Source organism: Durio zibethinus, chromosome 1, assembly GCF_047325235.1.
Source record: "Durio zibethinus cultivar Kanyao isolate XHJ-2024 chromosome 1, ASM4732523v1, whole genome shotgun sequence".
Lineage (NCBI taxonomy): Eukaryota > Viridiplantae > Streptophyta > Magnoliopsida > Malvales > Malvaceae > Durio > Durio zibethinus.
The window spans coordinates 8,227,018-8,248,209 of record NC_143162.1 but is presented as its reverse complement, the minus strand read 5'-3'; the positions used below and the strand labels follow the sequence as shown (position 1 = coordinate 8,248,209).

General features: G+C 28.5%; 1 protein-coding gene and 1 pseudogene across 2 annotated transcripts; one reads left to right on the top strand and one right to left on the bottom strand.

The window, feature by feature from the left end:
• The first annotated feature begins 490 nt into the window (after positions 1 to 490).
• On the top strand, positions 491 to 2,679 carry LOC111310641 (transcription factor MYB1-like; annotated as a pseudogene). The gene is made up of 2 exons (XR_016342368.1): positions 491 to 1,004; positions 1,853 to 2,679. The product of XR_016342368.1 is annotated as a transcription factor MYB1-like (transcript).
• A 4,594-nt stretch (positions 2,680 to 7,273) lies between these two features.
• On the bottom strand, positions 7,274 to 10,650 carry LOC111311996 (laccase-7-like). The gene is made up of 6 exons (XM_022911899.2): positions 10,461 to 10,650; positions 9,840 to 9,991; positions 9,105 to 9,349; positions 8,798 to 8,926; positions 7,751 to 8,707; positions 7,274 to 7,575 (listed from the first exon to the last, which is right to left on the bottom strand). Exons 1-6 carry the CDS (start codon positions 10,554 to 10,556, stop codon positions 7,445 to 7,447), a joined length of 1,710 nt encoding a protein of 569 aa, XP_022767634.2. The 5' UTR covers positions 10,557 to 10,650; the 3' UTR covers positions 7,274 to 7,444.
• Positions 10,651 to 21,192: the final 10,542 nt, after the last annotated feature.

The following is a 21,192-nucleotide window of genomic DNA, read 5'->3' as shown; positions in this document are numbered from 1 at the left end:
AACTTTCATGGATTGTGCCAATACGACATATTAAAAAATAATGTTGGCTGACACGATCCATAATACATAGACTAATATTTAAATGGATTATCACCAACCCAATACATCTCATTCGACACCTCCAAATCCAAACAATTCCATTGAACTCAATTGTAGTGATCTTTACGGCATGAACCTTGACACCAGCAGTTTCCTGCCAATGTAAATCATACTCGTTGGTAGTTTAAAAATTTATGTATTCGTATGATTAAAATATTAATAATTTATGTATTTATGTTATATTAAATAAAAAATTATATGTTATAATTTATATTGATATAAAAATAAAAAAATATTTTTTTGATTTTGTTAAATTTGTATATAATTTTTTATAAAATTTTAGATTATCATTTTTATTGTTTTTTATATTATTTTTATGTGGTATCAGATTAAATTGTCATCTCCACTTGCCCACCAACTTTAGGGTAAAACTGAGTTAAGGACTGTCCAAATTGGATCAAATATGAAACTCCAAAGCTGCCCTCACTATTTCAAGTTGGAAAACATGAAGGATAAAACCGTCAAACAAGAAGGATTCCCAACAACATTTGCCCGATAAATCTATTTCAACTTGTCTTCTTCGTTGTTCACGAAACAATCGCTCTTAGCCGTCGAAGTCTGGTACTTGTAACATACTGTATTCACTCTCACACTAATGGAAATGGAAATTGGAACCGTTGAAAGTGGAAATGACATGACCGTTACCGAAATCAATGACCCATCCACAGAAGAAGGCGGCGATGAGGACCGCGACGATTTGGCGGTCAGAGGGCAAACGCAAAAAAAGCGAGTGAAGGGGCGGTGGTTGCTTGAGGAGGATGCGATACTAATTGAACTTGTGAGCAAGTTCGGGGCGAGGAATTGGAGCTTGATTGCGCGTGGAATCGCCTGTCGTTCAGGCAATTCGTGTCGGCTTCGTTGGTGTAATCAGCTTGACCCTGCCATTAATCGCAAGCCATTTACTGGTACAAAGTCTACACGTTTGTTCATTTTTGATCTGTCAATGTGGTTATCTATTTTCTTAATTTTTGGGAATTGTTTGGATCTTTTTTCATGTTATATTTACGTAATAATGTTGAAGTTTTAGAGTACTATGTTTGTTCAAAGTTTAAGCTATGTCATGTAATAGCTAGCAAAAAGTAATGTAGTTTTATGTGTTTACAAATTACAATCATTTAAGATCTGTGCTTTGAATGAGCAAGCATATAAATTCCCAAAAATTTCGACATTGACAACAATGCTGAACTCTTTCTTTAGTGAATTTTAGGGATATGTCTAAAAGAAACAGAGATACTAATGTAAAAGTGAAAACGAGTAGCTAGCTTTTGCTCCTACCAAAAAAAAAAAAAAGCTTTTGCTATTTAAAAGCTTGATTTACACGTTTCTTGAGGAAATTGGACAGGGGTCTTTTTCTTCGGAGATGGCAGTCATTTTTGCAAGCATTAGAGAAACTGATTGTTATTTAGGGGAGCGTCATTGCTTATAAGAAAGTAACAAGAAGGGGAAAGTTGTCTTGTCATTGCTTATAAGAAAGAAAGAAACAAGAAGGGGAAAGTTGTCTTGTCATTGCTTATAAGAAAGAAACAAGAAGGGGAAAGTTGTCTTCATATCTTATGCTTAGTATTGTAGCACAAATACCATGCATTATCTTTTAGTCAAAGAGTCATATCAATGTTTTTACCATGTACACATATCCATGCATTTCTATAGATGGTTGGTGCATTTAGGCTTACTCACAAGACCGGAAAATATGCCTTATAGCAATGTATTAGTGCTTTCTGATAAACTGAGCTGATAATTATGTTTGCTGCAGATGAGGAGGATTGGATGATAATTTCTGCACATGCAGTACATGGGAACAAATGGGCAGTAATAGCAAGGCTTCTACCTGGAAGAAAAGATAATGCTATTAAAAACAATTGGAATTCCACATTACGGTGTCAGGGCATGGAGCTTGGTGGTATAAAATCAAAATCTGAAAATATGGTGGAAGATGCTAGCTTGGACAAATCCAAGGCATCATCTGAAGAAACTGTCTTGTGCAGAGGGTAGTTCATTCAGATCCCTGGAAGGAAAAGGTGTAACCTCTTTGGAAAAGGTAGATAATCAATTGAAGGGCAAAGTTCTAACAGGGATCCAATCTAGTCATGAATCAATTGAACCACCTACTCTTTTCCGTCCTGTGGCCCGTGTCGGTGCTTTAATGTTTATAATAATGTGGATGCACCAGAAATTGTTTCACCATGTTCAAAGACAGTTCCAATGCTTGCACTGAACGTTTAGTGCCTCTACAATGTGGTCTTGGCTGTTGTGGAACTCAAAATGGTAGAAATCGAAATAATTGTTTGCTGGTGCCAGAGTTTGTGGAATTTTCAGAAACTCCATCTTTACCAAATTATGAATTGGCTGAAATAGCCACTGGTGTAAGTAACCTTGCTTGGCTTAAAAGCGGATTGGAAAATAACACCGTCATAACTCGTGCTGATGATTGCTTAATTGGATGGATAGATTGTTGCTAAAAGCTTCCGGAGATGTTTGTAATTGGCACTTGGCAATTGGAATGCATCAGTATTCAATGTGCTTAATTAATTTAAATAAGAAGTCCACACGGCAGCCGCAACCGTCCAACAAAGGTTAAAATATGCCATAGGTTTATATATTTTTCTATTTTTAAGATTTTAGTCCTTATAGTATTATATAAAATAATTTAATTTTTATGATAGTATTTTTAAAAAATTTAGTTCTTATAATATTATTTAAAAAAAAAATTATTCTTTGCACATTATTAATAATTGAAATGAAATCTTTAAAAAATAATATTATAAAGATTAAATTTTTTTAAATAATACCAGAGGAATTAAGTTATTAAAAATTGAAGAGCACATAGATTTATAACACATTTTGATCTCTGACAAAACTTGTGGCCTTCTCTATATTTACGTTCATACCCAACAATGAATCAAGAAATAATTTCAAATCTTTCAAAATATTCTTCCATATTAAAAAAGAGTTATCAATGGTCATACTTTTCATTTGTCAATGATATCTTATTTTAATGATGGGATTAGGTTCTGAAACTTTGAGATTCCAATTTTTTTATTTTTATTTTTATGTACGTTGATTTGTTCAAATTTTATGTTAAAATTTTTCATCAATTAAGTAATGATACGTTGCTGAAAAAAAACTCAATAATACAAAACTTGATTGCAATTGATCGTTTGCTTTGTTGCATGTTATTACTTGGATCTGAGGTTATCAAAATATGAAAATTTGAAATTGATTCTAGCTAATCAAGGATTTTTTTATTCAAAAAATTTTTGAATCCATATCCTATCTAAACTTACAATAGATGTACTTATCAGGGCAAGATTGAGATTAATTCAAACCTGTTCATGTTTATGAGAATACTAATTACTCATTGCAAGAAATGACCATTCAATTTCATAAGTACTTTTTCATTAATTTACATGTTTTTTATGAACCTTTTCTTATTGTGTAAATTCAAATTTACAATTAAGAAAACAAAGTTGAATAAGGGTCTACATTTGATCACAGATCAGGATTGGTCTCTTCTGTCGGCTTAGCTATAACTGGAGTTTAACGAGCAGGTCTGTCTTACGGGATGAAATTAAAAATAATGGTAGAAATGAAATTAATTATTATTATAAAAAAATTAAAATTAGTAATAAAATATATATTTAAATATGTAATAATGATAAAATAAATTATAATGAGAAAAAATGGTAATTAAAGACATTATATTAAAAATTATATATATAATAAAATTTTTAAATTATTTAATATTTATAAATTTATTTATCATATAAAATTTATTAATAAATAATAAAATTAATTCAAAATATTTATTCATGTATTAAATAATAAAATTTATTAATTTATTAAATTATCATATTTATTTGGCAATTTTTAAATAAAAATAAAAATAAAATAAAATCTATACTGATATTTTGGACATAACAATAAATTTTAAAGGATAAAAATTTTTTTAAAAAATGACAAAAATTTTACTTGCCGGTCATTAACTGGACAAAAAATAACTAGTTAATAATTGATTATTTTTTAATCTTAACACAATTTCATTTGAAAACAAAAGTTGCAATGGACACATATTTTGATTGCAACTGCACGTCACTCAGGGTGCAGTGCAATCAAAACGGACACTTAGACCTGAGGATCTTCTGCTTTATGCCCTTGCGCCTACTTCATGACAAGACCCTTATACGGTCATTACTGTTTACAAGCTTGTTTTTGCAATTGTGGATTTCTAAAAAAGAAATCCATTATGAAGCAATAGATATAAATTCTTTTTTTATTTGAAGTTGTCGACATTGAATTTTAATTATTAAAACTAAATATTTTAAACCAATAGATTATACCAGTGCTGACATAAATATAAGATCTTTATTAAGAAGAAAAACATTACTAAAAATCTTTTTAGTAATATTTCACCGCATCATCATTTTTATCTATGTCAGATTCAATTAATCAAGCAAAACTGATTTTTAAAGAAAAATTAATTAAGTAAAAATGAAACTTAATCAAACAGATGTTAAGTAAGAATCTAAATAAGAAAGACAAAAAAAAAAAAAAAAAAAAAGTTACAGATCAATTCCTTGATGAGTTCATCTCAATTTTTTTTCTCACTTAAAATTTCTAAATTCTATTTAAAGATGAAAACTGTCTCAAAATCTAAAATTATCCTAAATTAAAATGAAACTTAAACACTGTAATAATCGACAGCAGAATTAATATAAGCAAAAATACAAATAGGTGTGCAGCCATAAGGCTACAAACTCAAGCTCCATAGAGTAAAATAGCTCCGGGCTACACACAATAACGAAACCATAAAACCGGAAAACACATAATTAAGAACTGGGTAAAAAGAAGTAGCTAGAGGGGTTGTTTATTAAAATTCTCGGTTTACAAATATCAAATTTACTGAAACAAAGACCTGGGAAAGAAATAAAAGTACGAAAATGTGATAATGGGTAGAAATATTGTTCAGAAAGTGAATTTCGAAAACAATTGCACAGATTTGAAAGATCCAACCATCAAAATTCTTTTTTTTTTTTTTTTTTTTGTGATTGATTAAACAAATTTGACGTATAGAAAATTGTTGATGTGGTGACTTGTTATTGGACGGATCTATATCCGATGTGTTAGGAAGAATCTACTTAATAATTCTCTTGACACATTTGATTATAAAATTACGACCAAAAGATTTTATATAAATTGTTTTTTTTTTTTTTGGTCATATTTTATATAAGTTGTCAAGTTATTGAAGTTTCTATATGATGGTGACTCAATACTCACCATTTACTAACTTAAAAAAGAATAATGAAAAAATAAAATAAAATATTCATGTTTCTTCGTCGAGAAGAGAAAGGCAAGAATTAGTATCACCTTTATAGAGTTTTCAAGGAACTCAAAGGAAAAAAAAAATGTTTTCGAAGTTTGATTTAACTTTCCAAATGTAATATTCTCCATTACATCTTCATGAAGTCTATTTTTTTTAATTTAAAACTTGGCAAATTTTGTACATCATTTTAATTTTATTTTTAAATAATTGTAGTAAATATTTATTCCTTCTAAAATAAATATCTTGCAAAGCACATGTCCAATTTTAATTGCATGTATATATTTTAAAATAATTTTAATGCAATTAAAATTAATAAGACTTTTTGGTTATTTTTCTTTCATTTCAAATGATTGTAAAAGATAACATCTAACAAATTTAAAATAGTTAATTTCAGAAATATACCCTATGATTAAGGTCGAAATAAAAAATATCTTATGAAGTTTAAAACGTGACACTTAATTGCTTTATGATTTGTTTTATTATTTTTTTCTTCAAAGCTATTACTTTTTTTGTTTCTTTTCATTTTGTTTTCTTCTTCATCTCAATTCATATTCATTTTCTCTCAAACCAAATCAATTCTCTTTCTTATAGTTTGGTTTAGTTTGGTTTGACTTTAAAGAATTGGTTTGATTTTAGAGAGAATTAATTTGTCAATCCAAAAACTCAGTCAAAGCTATTCCTAGCAAATAGTATTTTTGATTCAATAAAATCTAGACAATTGAGCAAATAGGGACAAAACAAACAAATATAGAATCAAAAGAGAAGAAATTTGGTCAGTGAGTAATCTCAAGCAATTCAGCAGCTAGTGTTCATCTGAATCAACAACCCAAAAAAGATAACCAAAAAGCAATTCAAAACCAAAATCCATGAAACAAATAGCAAAAAATTCACCAACAAAGCTTCAACATAGATTGACAATCAGTTAACCCAGAATCAATAATTAACTAGACCCAGAAAAGACCCATTCAACAGTGCAAAATCAACAATTACCCATCAACAAGCAATTATAGACACACAAATTAGCAACAAAACATCCATAAAAAAATCAAAAACAAAATAAAAAATTTTTATTATAAGAGTTTTCGATATTTTTTCGGTTGTTGGGCTTTTCTCTATGGTTTTTGAAGTAAAATAAAAAATATTATTTTAGGCTTCTTGAGTGGTGAACAATAGCGAAGACAATTTGAAAGGTTTTGGGTTTTGGTTTATGTCTTGGGGTTTTGTGTTTTTGTTTATGTCTTAGAGTGCTCAAATAAAGAAATTGATAGTGACATTTTTATCAAATATTAAGTTTTTGCTGGGTATTGAGCAAATAAAGAAAGAGAAGAATGGTGCCACACAAAGAAGAAAAAAGGCTAAGGCTAACTATCAATGGTAGAGTAGATAGTGGTTTTTATTTGATTCTTTTGATTTTGTTCTTGAGTTTAAAGTTGGTAAAAAAAAGTTGAAAAATACTCTGAGAGGTTTGGTTTGATTAGAGAAAAAAGTTAGAGAGAGAATTGATTTAGTTTTATAGAGAGAAAATGAATTTTTTGATAGAGAAATGAATTGAGATGAAGAAGAAAAAAAAAATAAAAAAAGTAACAAAAAAAGTAATGGTTTTAAGTAAAAAAATAATAAAACAAATCATAAAATATTTAAATGTCATATTTTTAAACTTTAGAAAGTCTTTTCATTTCGATCTAAACTATAGGTATATTTTAAAAGTTAACCCAACTTAAAATTTAAAATTTAGTATTTTTAATATTTTGTTTTATCTCCGAATGACGATCTCTTTCTTAAAAAAAAATTAAAATTTTCAATTAACGAAAAAGTGTTGATATATATAACGGAAAAACACAGTAAAAAATGATATTCTTAAAGGAATTTTATTAGAGTTTTGACTTTTGACAAGAATAGGTTAATGAATAATATCATTTATTACATCGAGAATATATTGCCTTGAAATAGTGAATGTGAAATGCAATCTTGAAATTATTATCATCGTCAAGGAGAACTTCAACGTCTTTTATCGATCAACTGTCCCTAGCATTGTGGTAGATCTACCGGCGGTGGAGGCAAGATTGTATCCGGAGTTGGTCCGTTTTCAACCACGAAGGCGGTGGCCAGGCCCACTGGCAAGTGCGTGTCTAGGTGGCAATGCATTAACCATACACCTGTGCATTTGAGATGAATAAAAACAAGAATGTTTAAGTTCAATGTTTTCAATGCTTTCACAAGGGTTAGAGCGAAAAAAACAAAATGCTTGAGCTTTAAAAAAAAAAAAACGTTGAACTATCGCTTTCATCTCACACCCACGCTAAAGAAAGTTAATGATCATAGAAAATTAACCTGGATTATTAAGTCTGAATCTGATGACAGCCCATCCTCCTACTGGCACGCCAATAGTGTTGCGCATTTGTGGGTTGATAAAATTGAACTTCTTTCTATCCGTGGCAGGGTTATAGTTTCCAAACCCTTGAGCCAATACATGAAAGTTTAAGCCATGGATGTGAATGGGATGATTCTCCACTCCAATGAAAGCTGTGTTCTGCAAGATCATCTGTACAGTCGAGTTGAACTTGAGCTTGGTGACCTTGGTTGTTTTTGGAGCAAACAACAACGGTAGGTTGTTGTTAATGCTAGCGTTGGTGTAGTCAAATTGAATTGGGGGCTTGGCAGGGAAATCAGTGCTGTAAACTCCACCGACGTTGAAGAAAAAGGCTTGCAACATAGACAAGCTGGTGGGTAACACGAAGGATTCGTTATTCATGCTGGCAGAGAATTTCGTCCCATTGACCGGACCCTGGCAAGTAGTGTTTGCTGGGCAAAGCTCGAGCCCCAACCCAACGGTGACGAACATTTTGTAGTCCACGTTACGTGGGACGGGGACCCAGTGAGGCCCGCCAACCAATCCGGTAATGTTGGTGTAAAACTTGTTGGCCGTGGGGGTGTCATTGAATGCAGGGAGGGCTGGCATTTGCGGCGGTGCTGAAGATGGGGCACCATCATAGACGACGACGCCCCTCGTTGTAGTATTATCAAACTGCACACCAGTTGCGCTTGCATATGGTCTTGCGGCCATGTAATACGACCCGACCGGCTGATCGGCGGTTAGCAGAACGTCGACTGTCTGCCCAGGGCCGCTAACCACGACGTCGGTGACATAAGGTTTGGTGTAGCCGGCGTCAACGGCAACGACTGTCACATTATGATTGGCTATCTTGTAGAAAAGCTGGTTGTTGAGTGCAGCGTTGATAATACGTAATAGATAGGTCTTCCCTTGCTCCACCTTAAGCTTGTACATATCTGACGAGAAACCATAATTAAATTAAACATCAATTAACATATAAAAATTATGGAGTACTTGCATGGAGATATGTATTGGTAATCACTTACTGTTTTGAGAGCATGCGTATAGATCACCAGGCCGTCCATTTATTGTGTAGGCATTAGAAATGTTAGCAGCAGCGCCAGTGGCAAGCGCCTGGTTCTCCACATCAATGACATTAGCATTCCACCACTCACCTGCAACGCCATTGCTACTTTAATTAACCATGGCAATAGTTTCTAAAATGAAATTTTAATAAACGCTTCAACTAATAGTCTAATTAAAGAGATTAATACTTCCAATTCAAAAAAAAAAAATTAATACTTCAATCAATAAAATCTTAGATCCTGGTGTAAATTAGAATTGGTTAACTACCTAAGAGGATGGGAACTTCCTTGTAGGGCTTAGGGAATGGGTAAGAGTGGCCGGCTTTGGGGCGGATGATGAGTGCACCGTGGACGGTGGCACGGAGCCAAGAGGCATGAGCATGCCACCAGAGGGTTCCCTCCTGTTTAATGATTCCGAATTTGTAGGTGTATTTACTTCCTGGGAGAATTGGACACTGAGTGACCATGTTAGGTCCATCTGCCCAGCCACTCAGTTTCTGAAAAATTCCATGCCTGCTCAAGCAATCATCGAATTCACCGACATAACCGTTAACAATGGTTAAACATAAAAATATGAATGTATATAAAAAATAATAAACAATGAGCTACAAATTTAATTAGTTTTAGTGCTACATATATCATCATTAGTAGCTGGAGTCGAGCATTGTTCTTTCATTAATTGAAAATTGATCACATGGAATAAGATATACATGCACACCCAATATAATGGACCTGGCTATACTATATTTTCAAATGAAAATTAAAAATCTCTCTTTAATTTGTATCAATAAAACAAGAACCGACGTTGCTTCGTGAAGTATTTTTACAGTGATGTTTTCGTCACGAAAACACTAATTATTTTGAAGAATAAGTCAGTAATAATTACACAATGAATAAGTAAATTGACGCGTCTAGTAGATGTTTAATATTTCTTTGTCAAAGTTAAAACTAAATTTTGGTGAAAACTGAATAAATTTGGTTGTATATTTTCATGAGGATTTACCAGTGAATGGTCAAGTTGTAAGGTGACTTATTAAAGACATGAACAATAACTATGTCACCCTCTTGAACGCTGATTGTTGGGCCAGGGAGGCCACCATTTACTGCAGTAATCACTTGGCTGTTGCATAGCTTATTAACAGTCAAATTTTGCACCTGCCAACAAATTAAAATAATGAAGTTAGGGACATTATATATTAATATAAGATCATATTGTCAAACACTAATCACTTTCATTTAGGCAATCTGCCTATAGGCTCAAAGAAAGTTGAATGTATTCAGTCTAGCAATAAACCATCACTAATGACTAAATTAAGTAACTAATCTAGGATGGAAATGGTTAAAAATTAACCAAAGAGGTAAAAATCATTAAAGGAAAGTGAAGGGTATTTGTAAAAACCATTGCCTTTGAGCTGCGGCATATGATTGGTAAGCTTCTATTTTCTATAGTACATATTCAACGTGCAAGATGTTACTGGTAACACAATGACCATTATGTGACTAAAGCTCGAGTTGAGTTGTAATGCAAAGTTTTGATCCAATTGGAAAGGAGAGGTTAATTTAATCCATGAAAAGAAATAATGAAAACAGATTGAATATGGCTAAAGCTCTACAAGTAGATTACATAGAATGTGTGCTCCACTATTTCTGCAGCTGAAGCTGTTGAAGCAGCCAGAAGAAGAAGCAAAGCGTAAGCAAACAAGAAAATAGGGCGCCCCATTTCAATTGAAGGGCTAGCTCAAGCCAAAGATGAAGGAAGAGAAGGGTGGAAGATCAGATAATCGAATTCTTTGTAAGGAATGAGATATTGAGATGAGAGGGTGAGAGACAGAAGAGCTTCTATTTATATTATTAGAAGTGTAAGGGCTCCTCGTGGAACCTACGTCATTCCGTGTTTAACTTAAAAATTTTTTTCTGTTAGATATGTCAACCATAGCATGCGATATCCAAAAATATTAAATAAAATAGATAACAAAAAAAAAAAAAAAAAAAAAAGAAGTTCTCTGTTTTGCATTTGGCACACAATTGCGTAACAACCTAGCCAAAGGTTTTGGAACATATTTCTTCCTTTAGAATATTTTTGAATTGGCCAACCAACGCGTTAGTCTAACCTTCTATATTGGTGATTAAGTTTGGCCATCGAAAAAATTTTAAATTAAAAAACAAAACCAGAAGTCGTATATGAAAGAATCTTGGTTGTTCAAGCAAAAAAAGTCTTTTTGAATTTGATGATAGTAATTCTTACTAAGATCTTGTTTTAATTAAGAATGTGATCTTATTCATATTTAATAGAGAATTTGATTTTTTTATTTGAATGAAAAATAGGATGAATATTACATTATCAGGATGAAAATAAATATAATTTTTAACATTTTTATTTGTTACAGGGATAGAGATGAATAATATAATATTTACCTCGTATCTTATCATATATTATATATATTTATTAATTTAATTTTTATTAAATAATACAAAATTTTATTTTAACTTAATTAAAATTAATATATTTTTATTTAAAATTTTTATATTAATATATATAAAACGATTATATAAATGTGTAAGATAAAAATAAAAAATATACATTTTATTTTTATTTTTTAAAATATGGGTACAAAAATTACCTAAATCTATTAATATTTATGAAGATAAAGATGAAAATAAATTTGAAATACTTGTTAGATATGAATATGGGGATGAGTATAGTATAAAAATTTAGAGATAAAAATAAAAATTATTTTACCAATCTCATATTCAACCTATTGAGATCCCTAATTATAATGGGTAATGGTTTTTTAGTCTTAAGGATCCCTTTCTTTTGCAACCAATGCCTAAGTGTAATTTTCCATTGGGGTAATCTTTGTAGGTGGAATAATTGTAAAAAGTCTTCCGGCTGTTCGCTATGATATCTAATTACAATGCAATTTTGGGGTAAAAGGGCACATCAAAGAGCTGTTAGTCATTCTCAGGCTAGACCCTCCGTGGCTAGTACAGGCTCTAAATGCCATGAACTATATAAATGATTAAACTTAGATAGGAAAAACAGAGAAAATGCACATAGCTATAGGAATTAACACGTACCTATATATGTTTTTGGCTAAGTTTATTAATTGATTATTACTTAATGTGGAATTACTAAACTCAATTAAGCGATTTCCAACCCTAATCAAGTGATCATAACCATTACAATTGAGGAAATCATAAATTTAAATGGAATATATTGTGATAACAATGGCAAATAATGTACCATAGTTTCATATGGTTACAAGAAAATCGTGTAAACAACTACCCCTCGATTAATCCTTTGGTGTGCTGCCTAAACTGTATGTTTCACACCCTATATAATAAGCAAAATTTCAGACAACCTTGAACGTTGAACCAAATCCCTTCAATGTCCAATACTAAAATATAATGTATATTTCCATCCCACCCTTTGTTTATTATTATTATTTTTTACTTTACCCAATATATATATATATATATATATATATATATATATATATATATATATAGAGTTGGTCTCCTTTAACGTGTGATTGGTAAATATTGAATAAAGTCATACCTTATTTAATTATACGACTTATAAAAACTTGAGGTTAGTGAATTGATCGCCACAACATATAGTCTTAAATTGTTGTAATTTGTTATTTTGTAGTCTATGCCTCTTTGGAGACTTTTGAAAATAATGACCAGAAATGAAATAATTTCCTTTATATTAATGGGACATATATTATGCTTTCGTGAATCAGATCAGTTATCCCCTTGATTGAAACTTTCACTAGATAATTTTTTGAATAAGGCCAAGTACAAGGAGGAAAAATTAAGAAAACTTCTCTATGTAATATACTCTGATTGGATCAAGTCAACCCTTTAATTGTTAAAACCTGTTCCTCAATATCCTAATATCTTCTTCAAGGAAAATTTCATATTAACAAAACACAAGCAAATTTGTATTTATTGGTTGTTTTATAGTGTTTGAACATCTTGGGAAGGATACATCACGAATTAGTTAAGTACAATATTATTTTATAATAGAGAATTGCCCCAAGTCTTCTTTCAAAACTGTATGACAATTCAAAGCTCCTAAAAGCCCCAATTCATATCTGTTGCTGTTTGTCTTTTTCCTTTTATATTTCATTTGATAAGTTGTAGGAAACATTTGGGGATTGCCTTGCTCGGTATATGCCTGATAGGTACAGCAGCGTTGACTAAAAATTTTCAAGATAGATGAGAGTTTGGTCACTTGCCTTGGGATCAAAGATATTGCTTGTCTGCCTTGGAGACTCAAATTAATCTTCGTATTCTCCTCTTGTGAAATCCGTGGATTGCTTAATTTGGCACGTTCAAGCAATACTATTTCTTCCAAGGCATGGTAAAACAACATGCTTTTTCATTTGTTGTTTCTTTTACATTTTGTTAATGATTTAAAATTTTCAGTAATCTTCATTTGCTTGAATCCCACGCCTTAATTTACCTATATATATCCGGCCATGTTACTTTGAATATGTCAAATTCAAATTCTATCTAGATCTAGCAGTACTTAATTTAAGTTTATGTGGTTGAAAACATGACATTTGAGATCTTGAGATTGATAGTTACCCTAGCTAGCAAGAAAGGAAATTCCCAAGTTGTTCGAGTCATCTAGCTTAAGTTGTTGGAACAACTTTCTCAATCCACTATTAAAATGCATATTTACCACATCAAACTTCAACTAAGTCTTCTATTCAATTCTGCAGCTGGCGACAGGAACATGGACTTACTATAAATTAATTAAATATGTACTTAATTAGAATTGGTAAACCGTTTAACTTACATATTCATTTTTTTTTTACTTGATTTATTGGGAATCAATATGTGATCATTGAATTAAAAATTCAGTATTTTACAATAGATCAAATAATTGTTGGTTATATATATTGTTAGATTGGTTGTTGGCTATACATATTGTTAGATTTGTAGTACAATAACAACATGGATTTAATGTTAGATTTTGAGTCCATATTTCTCTAATATGTCTATTTTCATTTTCAAATTTCGATAAAGTACAGGACAACTAGCATAATTTGATTTTCTTAAAATTATGACATTTAGAAAGGATTAAAGAAAAAAAAAATAGAACTGATCCTGCTTTCATTTGTTTGTTTCGACATGATCATATAAATGAAGTTTAGTAGTTAGCTAGCTAGGCAAAGTCATAATCTTAAAACATTTTTGTCACTTTCTTTTTCTAGTTTCCGGGTCGTGCATGGATCAAGGTTTGGTAATACACCGATGATGTACTCTTGTTGATAATATTCATAAAAGATGAGGTAATTTTGATTAAGTCTTTCTTTTTTCAATCTAAAGCTGTAATTAAGTAGTAATTGGTTAGACAACTTATCAAAAAGTTTGAAAAAAGAAAATCTCTGACGTTTCCTTGGCTGTCAATTTATATGGTAGAAAGTTGGAAAACTTCTTTGCGTCAATCTTCAGACTTCAATCAGTTTGAAAAGGTAAAATCGACTTCATGTTTAATTTTGATCTTAGACTTGGTTTTTTTTCTTAGTCAAACAGAGATGCAGCCAGACACAAAATGTCAAACAGATTTTGCCTCATGTTGAAGGAACAATCCAAGGAAGTCAAAAAAACATATGAAACTTGCATCTAAGTGACCTAAACATCCTGAAACAATCGAATCCAAGCCCTGGAAATTCTATTGTATGGTATCCTCCGGCCACAAGGTATAGCCAGACTAATTGCTGGAGTTGGGATGTTGAGAAGCATTTTTCAGAAAATATTATTGTTGCATATAGTGATAATTACGCACTGGCTAACTTGGACCGATTGGAAGTTGGAAGTATAAACACTGACCCTCGGTCTACAGCCCCAATCGCTGAAAAAGAAAAAGAAAATAAAATAATCTGCGAAAATCAATCATGACAAGGAAGCAAAGGATTTTTAGTGCAGACAATGGGGATATTAGCTAGGGAATGCTTCGCCGGTTTGGTAGCTTTAATTTTTAAAAAAATCAGTTTCTTTTTTTTTTTTTGGGAAAGTGGGAGTCTCTTTGGCCAGAGTGATTCTCACAGAGAATATCGCGTCTTTTTCATCCCACCACACCTACGTTAGGGCCATAGCTTAGGCTTCTTGTGGGTGGGGGTATTTTTGTATAAGGGATAGTATTCATTGGTTTTAAAATTTTTAAAACTAAATTAATGCATCCAATTAAAGTGATTAATTCGAATAATTAAAATAAATTTAAGTCAATCAATTTGATCGGTTAAAAAATATATTATTGATATTATTATATAAAATACATTTTATATTATGCATCCTACAAAATAAATGATATATTATATATATGATGTTAAAATATTATATAAACTAGGTCAAATTTATGTTACTTAAAAATATTATTAAAATTAAGTTAATAGAGTAGATCAATTTAATTTATTCGATTATCAATTTTGAAAATCAATAATCAATTAAATTAATGAATAAATTATTTTTTCAAACCATTGAAATGGAACAAACCAAACATAATTAATAACTTTTGATCAATTTTGATAGGTTATATGGATTCCAACTTATTAATACTCATCTCTAATTTGAGGATGTAAATGTGCTTGCCTCACATAGGGTTCGGCGAGCTTTAAATCCAAGACTTCCAAAAATAAATGGATTCACACCAACCTTTTAGGATTAGCGTCTAATCTATTTCAATATATTATATGTTTATCCTTGAGAAAAAAATGTTAGTGAGATTGATGAAAATTAATTGATAAGATGATTTGGTAGAATATTATACTTTTAATTTTAATTATTAAAATTTAATTATTATTGAAAACAAAAAAAATATTAGTGATCACTGAGGCAAGGTTTGGAAGCCAGGTCAACCAAGACTAGGAAGTATTTGGCCCAAGTTCAGCCCATTTGAACCTTGGGTGTTCATTCTATCAGTCTGTTTTTTATTACCTTTCTAAGCATTGCCCAAAACATATGCATTCTGATAATTCAGCCGAATCCAAAAGGCAAACTGTAGAATTTATAAACCAACAATAAGAACTTTACGATTCTTTCCCTTTTTTTTTTTTTTTGGTCTTTTTCTAGCTAAAGTAAAATATGCAACAAGGAATTCAATAAAATAATTTCTAGAATAATAATATAATCAGAATGCTTTGTTTGTCTTATTTTAATGTAAATACATACAAAATAATAAAACGAGGGATCTTATATAATTTTTTATACTATTTATATTTTTTTAATTTGATCATTGTGTTTCATGTTTTATTTATGTAGATCATGCATATTAATTTTAAAATTAATTAAAATATTTAATTATTAAATATATATTAAAAAAGAAAATATTCTCAACTGATATAATAAAAATATGAAATTCATTTAAAATTTTACATGCATGTCTCTTATAATTATTTATTATAATACATTTGTATCGTAATTATGGAAATATCTTTTTTCTATTAAATGAGCAAAAAATCTCTTAGAAAATTAACAAAATACTCTTTTCATTGTTTGATAAGAAATTAACACATGACTAAATTGATTATTATGCTCTCATATCATAATTACAAAAATATATATTCTCTTATAATTTTTTATTATAATACTATCATATCATAATTATGAAAATACCCTTTCTCTTATAATTAATCAAAATTACTCTAATACCATCCTATCATAATTATAGAAATACATTCCTATCACAAATTGATCAAACTTACTATAATATCCCTTTTACCATATTTATAAAAATGCTCATATGAATGCTTAATAGAAAGTTGATATGTGATGTTTTGTTTCAAAATCAATAACATATATTAGAATAATCTCCTTGATAATTATTATAATAGTCATTTGTTTATTTAATATGATGTCGACACGTATATAATTTATTATAATGCTTTTCTACCATAATTATGAAAATATTTTTTTCTTAAAATTAGCTAAATTTACTATAATATCATTCTATAATAATTACAAAAATACATATCCTACTATAATTAGCTAAAATTACTACAATGTATGTTCTATCAAATTATAAAAATACCCTTACCATAAGAGTAGGACTATTTGCACCCCCAAAAACTCTTAATACATCCCATAAAATTAATCAAATAAAAAATTACTTAAATACCCATTAGTAAATTACCTTTTTGTCCTTTACATCCCTTCTCAGTAAGTTACTAGAAATGAATTTTCGAAAACTTCTTCAATGCACTAAAAATGAATTTTCAAAAACTTATTAACTATACCAAAAATCATTTCCGGAAAGTATCGTAATTATCCCAAAATGCATTTTCGAAAGGTATTGCAATTATCTGAAAATATATTTTTGAAAGTAAATTTTTACTTTAGTTTTTTCTCTTACGATCTTCAAACGAATTTGTAATGATTTTTTTTATGTATGCGATATTTAATTTTGACAATAGAAACTTCTAATCTTTTGGCCAAGTACTATTTGTTCAATAATGTTCAAAACATTTATCAATTCTAACAAATGTTTATTTGAAAGGAATCACTAATTATAAAAAGCGCTTGTGCAAGTGACTACTGCACCATGTACGATGAGGTAGTCACACTCTATCACACATTATGCAGCAACCAATTTGCACAAATACTTTTTTCACACTTAGTGATTCATTTCAAATGTATGTTTGTCAGAATTACAAAATATTGCAAACGTTATTGAATGTACAGTGCTTGGTGATTGAAAGATTAAAGATACCTTTTGATGGATTTGCTAATCTGCTAATGACATAATGGAGTTAATTTTTGTGTACTAAAAATTTATTTAATCTTTATTATTGGCTGATGGTTATTATACACCAGAAATTCATTTCCAAAAGTTTTTGAAAGATTTTGAAAATAAATGTCCAAAAACCATTGAGAAATTTCGAAAATACACTTCTAGAAATTCTCAAAAGTTTCTGTAATTAGAATTCCAAAAAATGATTCTGGAAATAAATTTCTAATATGTTGAAGAAGTTTTCGAATATTTTTTTCTGAATACCTTCAACGCATTTGGAATTCATTTCCGAAAGGCTCGAATCACTGTCCCAAAACGCACTCTTAAATTAAAAATCCTAAATCTTTTAAAAATAAACACAAAATAAAAAAAATAAAAAAAAACTAACAATTTCCCTATGATTCTAAGCTATCTAACATCAAAATCAAGATTGAAGCTTAATTTAGGGTTGAATCCCTAAAAGGTTTAGGGTTTTGGTAAAAAAGAAGCGATGTGGTGTAAGGTGTTTGGTTTTTTAGGAAATTAATGTTTTAGTTTAAGGTGTAAAAAAAAGAAAAGACCTATGTTAATAGTGTAGGGTGTGAAAAAAGGAAATGAGTGTGTAAATAGTCTCTCTTATCATAATTGGCCAAAATTTACTACAATGCCTTTCATATTATAATTACCAAAATACTTTTATGAGTATTTTATATAAAATTGACATGTGGTATTTTTTTTTCAAAATTATTATAGTACTTATTTTAACATAATATAAAATTAACCATCTATTAAATTATTAAAATACTCTTGTCATTACTTTACAAAAATTTGACATGTGATATTTTATTTTAAAATTACTATAATACCCCTATTAAATTACATATAAAATTTTAATATAATATAAATTTAGCTACATATTAAATTACTAAAATACCCTTACTATTGCTTCATAAAAATTTGACATGTGAATTTTTGTTTGAAATGTATTATAATATCCCTATTAAATTACTTATTAAATGTTAAATAACATATATTAAAACACTTCCTATGAAAATTATTATAACGCTCCTTTATTTGTTTAATATGATGTTGACACGTATCCAAATTTACTATAATATTTTTATATCATAATTACGAAAATACCTCTCTTCTCATAATTAGCTAAAATTATTATAATGATCTCCTACTATAAAAATGCTCCTTCTATCATAATTGGCTAAAATTATTATAATGATTTCTTACCATAATTTTGAAATAACCATTGTATCATAATCTGTCAAAATTATTATAATACTTTTATACCATATTTACGTACATACCCATCCTATCATAATTGATTAAAATTATTATAATACTCCTTATATCATAATTATATAAATGACTTTATAAGTGCTTCTTAGAAAGTTGACCAGTGACATTTTGAATTAAAATTACTATAATACTCATATTAAATTAAGTACTAAATTTTAATATAATATAAAATTAACCAAATATTAAAATACTAAAATAACCTTACCATTGCTTTATAGAATTTGACATATGGCATTTTATTAAAAATAATAAAAACTAAATGATCAAGTGATGAGCTAGATAATTATATTTTCTATTAAAATAAAAATTAAATAATTTATATTTTAAAATAAAAATATTTATTCCCCAACATAGTGGGGGGCAACACACTAATAAATATATTAAAATCAAAATTTTTAATAAAAAAAGAAATAATTCTATGTAGATATGCTACATTTTTTACATGTAGAATGTCATAAGTAAATGTCATGTGACCTAAATTAATGAATTTGATTATATATATAATTTTAAAATAATTAATTATGGCTAAATTAATTACATCTATATTGTTTAAATATCAATATTCTTACCCCTTATAAATTAGCTACAAATAATTTGATCATTAATTCAAAAAATCAAAATTTAAATAGAAAACTCATTAATTATGAATAGTTTGCATATGTACTAATCCCTATTTATGATTATATAAACATATTTGTTAGAACAATCTAATATAAGTACATACAAAAGATAACAAAATACAAAACAAGTCTATGTATATAGGCTAATTTTTTTTTATACAAGAATGGTATCAAATGATGTCATGTGTTTTGATCGTAATCACCAATTCAAATTTCAAAGTTAAAATTATAAATTAGTTTAATTTTTAATATTTTTTCAATTGTCGTCTAAAAACTATTATTAACTATATATTCAATGGCTTTAATATTTTTTTACAAAAGTCGCATTGACCATTCAATAATTTTAATTTATTTTAAATTAGGTAAAATTTTTCATACCTACATTATTTTAATTTTGGATATTTGATTGCAAAAATAAAAAGAATTGATTGATAAGTCAAATTATGTATTTAAAATATAAACTCTATAATAATATATAATTGAAGGAGACAAAAAATTTCATAATAATATGTAATTGATTGATAGCTCAATCTTTAAGATTTACATTTATGAGTATATATATATATTGTTTATAACTATAATAATTATGATGAATTTGACATATGCAACAGCTATTGTTAAAAAAGTTTCATTCATATTCTTCTACTCTTTTTTTTCTTTGCTACATTGTTTAAATAAATTTTTTTTATATTTTAAATCAATTTTCTGCGGTTTATAATAAGCTATAAAATGAAACTTATATGTTTCAATCCCTTTGATGAATTTATTATTCAACTTATTTGTTTATTTATATAATTTTTTAATTTTTTGATTTATTATTATTATTTGAAACTTATGTGTTTCAGTCTCTTTGATGAATTCATTATTCAACTTACTCATAAAAATTGTTAAAAATATATTTTTTTCTCTTTATTTTTATTCGATTATTAATTATTTTATTTGCAATATGTATGGAGAGAGATCATTTTTTTCACTTATTTTTATCTCCAGTTTTATTTTATATTTTTTCTGTATATGATTTAACATAAAGTTCAACCAATTTGTATTATTTGAATTTACATTGGATTTTTAATTCAAAGTTTATTCATATATAATAAACTTTTAGTTTTTTTTTCAAGAATATATAATAAATATTTGGTTCAGTGCTTATAATTCACTATATAATTATTTTTCCAAAAAAGAAATTAATGTCATAAATTATTAAAATTTTGAGTTTCAATAACAATATGATTTTTTAATGATATGATTTTATGAGTAAAAAATATTTTTTTAATTAATAAAAAGGTAAACAATTATTAAAAAGAATCATATATTTCTTCTAATTAATTACTGAAGTAGGTGAAATGATATTGACATATAAATTAAATATTTATAAAAAAATATTTAATTTGAATTTTTTTATTTAACTTTTTAGTTAGGTGTAGTATCTCAAATTAAACGTACACATTCAATCATACATTCAAACATATATTTTTTTATTTTATTGAATTTATATATAATTTTTATTAAAATTTTAAATTATATTATTGTTTTTATATTTTTTGTCCAATTTTATGTTGTGTCAATTTTAAATTGTCAATGTCTGCACGCCAGTCAACTCTAGGGTAAAGCTTAGTTAAGGATTGTCCGAATTGGGTCGAGCATGAAGCTCCAAAACTGTCCTCCCTAATTCGAGTGGGAAAAGGATAAAATCGTCAAACAAA

What these genes read in the sequence shown, in the direction of transcription:
- LOC111311996 (XM_022911899.2), bottom strand. Translation starts at nt 10,556, where the DNA reads ATGGGGCGCCCTATTTTCTTGTTTGCTTACGCTTTGCTTCTTCTTCTG. An exon ending in ATACGCATGCTCTCAAAACA is followed by an intron (nt 8,708 to 8,797) that starts GTAAGTGATTAC and finishes GTTTCTCGTCAG; the next exon opens with ATATGTACAAGCTTAAGGTG. An exon ending in ATTCAGACTTAATAATCCAG is followed by an intron (nt 7,576 to 7,750) that starts GTTAATTTTCTA and finishes TCAAATGCACAG; the next exon opens with GTGTATGGTTAATGCATTGC.